The 3818-nt window shown below is 58.0% G+C and overlaps 1 protein-coding gene across 1 annotated transcript; it reads left to right on the forward strand.

Moving 5' to 3' along the window:
- Nucleotides 1-319: 319 nt before the first annotated feature.
- Nucleotides 320-3605, forward strand: LOC102828891 (carbonic anhydrase 15-like). The gene is made up of 8 exons (XM_006874056.1): nucleotides 320-533; nucleotides 758-793; nucleotides 1277-1447; nucleotides 2328-2488; nucleotides 2598-2690; nucleotides 2965-3031; nucleotides 3124-3290; nucleotides 3393-3605. The coding sequence occupies exons 1-8, from the start codon at nucleotides 320-322 to the stop codon at nucleotides 3603-3605; spliced, it is 1122 nt and encodes a 373-aa protein (XP_006874118.1).
- Nucleotides 3606-3818: the final 213 nt, after the last annotated feature.

Consider the following 3818-nt stretch of genomic DNA (forward strand, 5'->3'; position numbering starts at 1 on the left):
ACTGGTCCGTATTGGCCAGCTTGAACCAGCCCTCTGACTTTCAGACAGTCCCAAGAACTGTTTACTTGGAGAGGATGGGCCAGGGCACCCAGCTGGAACTCGGAAAGGGAAGCTTGACGCCTTCCAGCCCTGCCCTAGCACCTGCAAGGAGCTGGACCTTCTGTGAGAGCCAGGGGCGCTGGCGGGGCGGGGTGGGCCTGAAGTGGAACCGCCCTAAGGGGCGGGTCTGTGGGGTCTACCGCCGCCAGCTCCCTCCTTTGTCGGTACCTTGGCTTGTCACTCCTGGTCCTCATTCACCATCACCGACTGCAAAATAGGGATGATCATAGGACCTATTGGAGGTTTCAAGGAGAGAGTCATATACTCAGTTTTGCTGTCGAGTCGCCACGGCGACCCAGGCTTCGTCTTCCCCTACAGTCACCTCACCCGGTTACTGCCCAGTTACTGCCGCGCGGCCGCCTACATCATGCAATCCATCAACTTCCTTCTGGCCGCCTTGGCAGTGTGGCTGGTCGTGCGTGCAGAGTTGGAGGGTAAGCGCGGGCGACCTGCCCAGCCGTACCTGATCTGTCCGCCTCTCCACCTTAGGTCCAAGGTTTTGTTTTTTTTATCTTGCGGGGAAAGTTGATGTGACAACTTCACGGGCTCGGCGCTGGTCTCACCTGATCACCAATCCTTGGACTTGCAGGCTGGGATGGAGTTGAGTGGGTCTAGAAGGCTTGGCCTCACTCAACTCCCTCTCCTGCTCTGCCCACAGGCGCCTGGTGCTACGACTCCCAAGACCCAAAGTGTGGTGAGGACTGCTTTGTGGGAGTCTCGTGTGTGTGTGTGTGTGTGTGTGTGTGTGTGTGTGTCTGTCTGTCTGTCTGTCTGCCTGCCTGCCTGCCTGCCTGTCTGCCTGTCTGCCTCTGTCAGCCATCCTGAGTCCCGCTGGCTGACTGGATTGTAACTGTGTTGTTGGTGTCAGTCAGTCAGTGTTAGCATAAAGTGTGGTCAACATGTGTATTTGATGGGGGTCCCATCATGTGGGTGTGTGACCCTGTGCCAAGAGACCTCCCTTTCCCCACCCCCATACTAGGGACTGTACCCTAGTATGCCACGTCCTGGAGAGTGTATGTGGCAGTGGTGACCTGTTCAGGTATATGGGGGGAGTGGGGGTATCCTGAAGTTAGACGATTCTCTGGATGTGTGTATGAGGATGGGGCTACCCTCCTTGTGTGTACCTCCAAACTGCCTCCCAGACATGCCCTACAGACCACAGACCTTATCCCCTCAGGCCCCACCCACTGGCAGGAGATGGCCTCTGCCTGTGGGGGCCCAGCCCAGTCCCCCATCAACATCGACCTTCACTTGGTCCAGCGAGACCCTACCCTCGGGCCTTTCATCTTCCAAGGCTACGACTCTGCACCCCCAGGTCCCTGGACTCTGGAGAATAATGGCCATACAGGTCAGCACCCTGGGGCCAGGACCCACCACAGACCTGGCAGGAACCTCACACAGAAGTTGAGAACTCCCTTCACACACACACGCAAGAGAAAAGCCCCACACATAAAGGAGTTGGGATACCACAGGTTAGGATACCATTACAGATGTTAGTCAGGGCCTCCCACAAGTGGGTTTGAAACCACCACACAAGGATGAGAACTCCCCACAGGAAACAGAATTTTCAAATATGGTGATTCGGAAACAAAAACACTGCTGTGGAGCCGATGCCAACTTACAAGGCCCTATAGAACAGTAGAATTGTCCCATAGGGTTTCCAAGACTACAACTCTTTATGGAAGCACATGGTTTCATCTTTCTTCTGAGCTGTAGCTGTTTAGGTTTAAACTGGAGACCTTTCTGTGAGCAGCCCAACACTTAACCCACTGCACCACCAGGGCTCCTGGAACCTGCATATATGGAGGTCAAGACACATGGGTCAGGGACACCCCACATACAAGTGTCAGTGCCCCCTACAACAAGGATCCTCCTTTGCCTTTGAGGACCAGGAGTCAAGACACACCCAGAAACCCCCACAGGACCAGGACATTCCAAACTAGTCACCATCCCTCACTCATATTCCAGTGGTCAGGACTCCAATCAGAGGAAGGCAGTCTTCTCTTTGGTTTTGCATAGTGGGGGGTTTCTTCTGCAGTCTGTGGAGCTGTAGAGCAAACCAGCAGGGAAGCTATGCACTGATGTGCCCTTCCAAGGAGATTGGGTCCACTGGGAGGCCTAAAGGGGAGAACTTTGCTTGCACTCTATCTCAGCCCCCGTAGCCCTAATGGCACGTGGGGGTCGGAAATGAGGAGAGAATGGGGTGTTACGTTGTCTCTCTCACTCAGCGCTCCTGCACGTGGACACTGGCCTGCAGGGCCGTCTGGAGATGCGTGGCGCCGGGCTGCCGCCACCGTCCTACCGCGCGCTGCAGCTGCACTTTCACTGGGGGACGCCAGCGAGCGCAGGCTCGGAGCACAGCCTGGACGGGCAGCGCAGCTCCATGGAGGTGGGACCCCGGGTCATATAAAGAGTATTACGGGCGTATGGGGGCTGCCTCACGGAAATGCGGGGAGCTGATGGAGCAGAGGAGTACTTCTGACTCCTGTGCCGCGCAGATGCACGTGGTCCACATGAACACGCGTTACCGGAGCATGCAGGAGGCGCTGGGTCACCCTGATGGACTCGCCGTGCTGGCAGTGCTGTTGACAGTGAGGGAGGGGCTGTGTGTCCCGAGTGCTCCCAGAAACAGCCTGTGGGGACCCGGGGAACAGGGAGGGCCTATGATCTGTGGGGGACCCGTTGGTGCTTGGGACTTTAAGGGTTCTGAAGAATCTGGGACCAGTGGATCTGCAGGGTCAGCTTGGATGACCTGCACATCTCCCAGTCCCCTACTCTCTCCCCACTTAAAGTCCTCCTCACAGAGCCCCATTTTTGGAGACGCCACCCTCACTTGGAACCATTTTCCCCCACCCCCACTCCCAGGAGCAGGATGCTGACAATGCCAACTTCTCGGTCCTGGTGTCTGGTCTGAAGAACGTGTCTGGACTCGGTAAGACACAAGGTCGCCTCGGAGATGGGGTATGTCGCTGGGGCGGGGAGTCCAGGGTAGCCTGTTCTAATACCCCTCGCTGCTTTGCCCAGGGCTTTCGGCAAAACTGGCGTCCACCTTCCCCCTGGCCTCGGTGCTGCCCTCCTCCGCTGACCTGGCGCCTTACTACCGCTACCCAGGGTCACTGACAACTCCTGGCTGCCAGCCCGCAGTGCTCTGGACTGTCTTCGAGGACCCGGTGGCCATTGGGCGTGCACAGGTGGGACGGGCGTGTGAGGTTAAGAGTCCTCTGTTCGCCGCCCGCCTCTCCATGTCACCCCTGCACTCGCCCAGGGTGACTCGTCTTTGTCCTGCCTCACAGGTGGTCCAGTTCCAGACTCTGCTTCAGGCGGGGTCCCAGCCTGTACCGCTGACCAACAACTTCCGTCCTCAACAGCCCCTCAGGGGCCGCAGGGTCGTGGCCTCTCCTGGCGCCTCAGTCCGCTCTGCGGCCAGAGCAAGCATGGGGCCGGCCCCCTTGGTCGCCGCCCTGCTGGGCCTGGAGCTCAGCCAACAGCTCTGGCAGGGGCTCTAGATCCAGGTCCACCCGGCCACCATCAAGAGTGCACAGAATAGCCTCAGCTGCCAATGGCCAGGTGTGAGTCCTGGGCGGCGGAGAAGCTTGCACCAACTCTGTAACACAGGCAGACCCCTGAGTTACCTTGCTCTATCCACCACAGCCAGCCTCAGGCTCCCCTGTAGAACTGCCCACCTCCCCACAGCCATCCCAATGATAAAGTGCCCCATT

Source organism: Chrysochloris asiatica, unplaced genomic scaffold, assembly GCF_000296735.1.
Source record: "Chrysochloris asiatica unplaced genomic scaffold, ChrAsi1.0 scaffold00260, whole genome shotgun sequence".
NCBI lineage: Eukaryota > Metazoa > Chordata > Mammalia > Afrosoricida > Chrysochloridae > Chrysochloris > Chrysochloris asiatica.

Excerpts from the sequence above, each read along its gene's own strand:
- LOC102828891 (XM_006874056.1), top strand. The coding sequence starts at position 320 with ATGATCATAGGACCTATTGGAGGTTTCAAGGAGAGAGTCATATACTCA. Across the intron at positions 794-1,276 it reads CTCCCAAGACCCAAAGTGTG|GCCCCACCCACTGGCAGGAG; the intron begins GTGAGGACTGCT and ends TTATCCCCTCAG. Across the intron at positions 3,032-3,123 it reads GAAGAACGTGTCTGGACTCG|GGCTTTCGGCAAAACTGGCG; the intron begins GTAAGACACAAG and ends TGCTTTGCCCAG.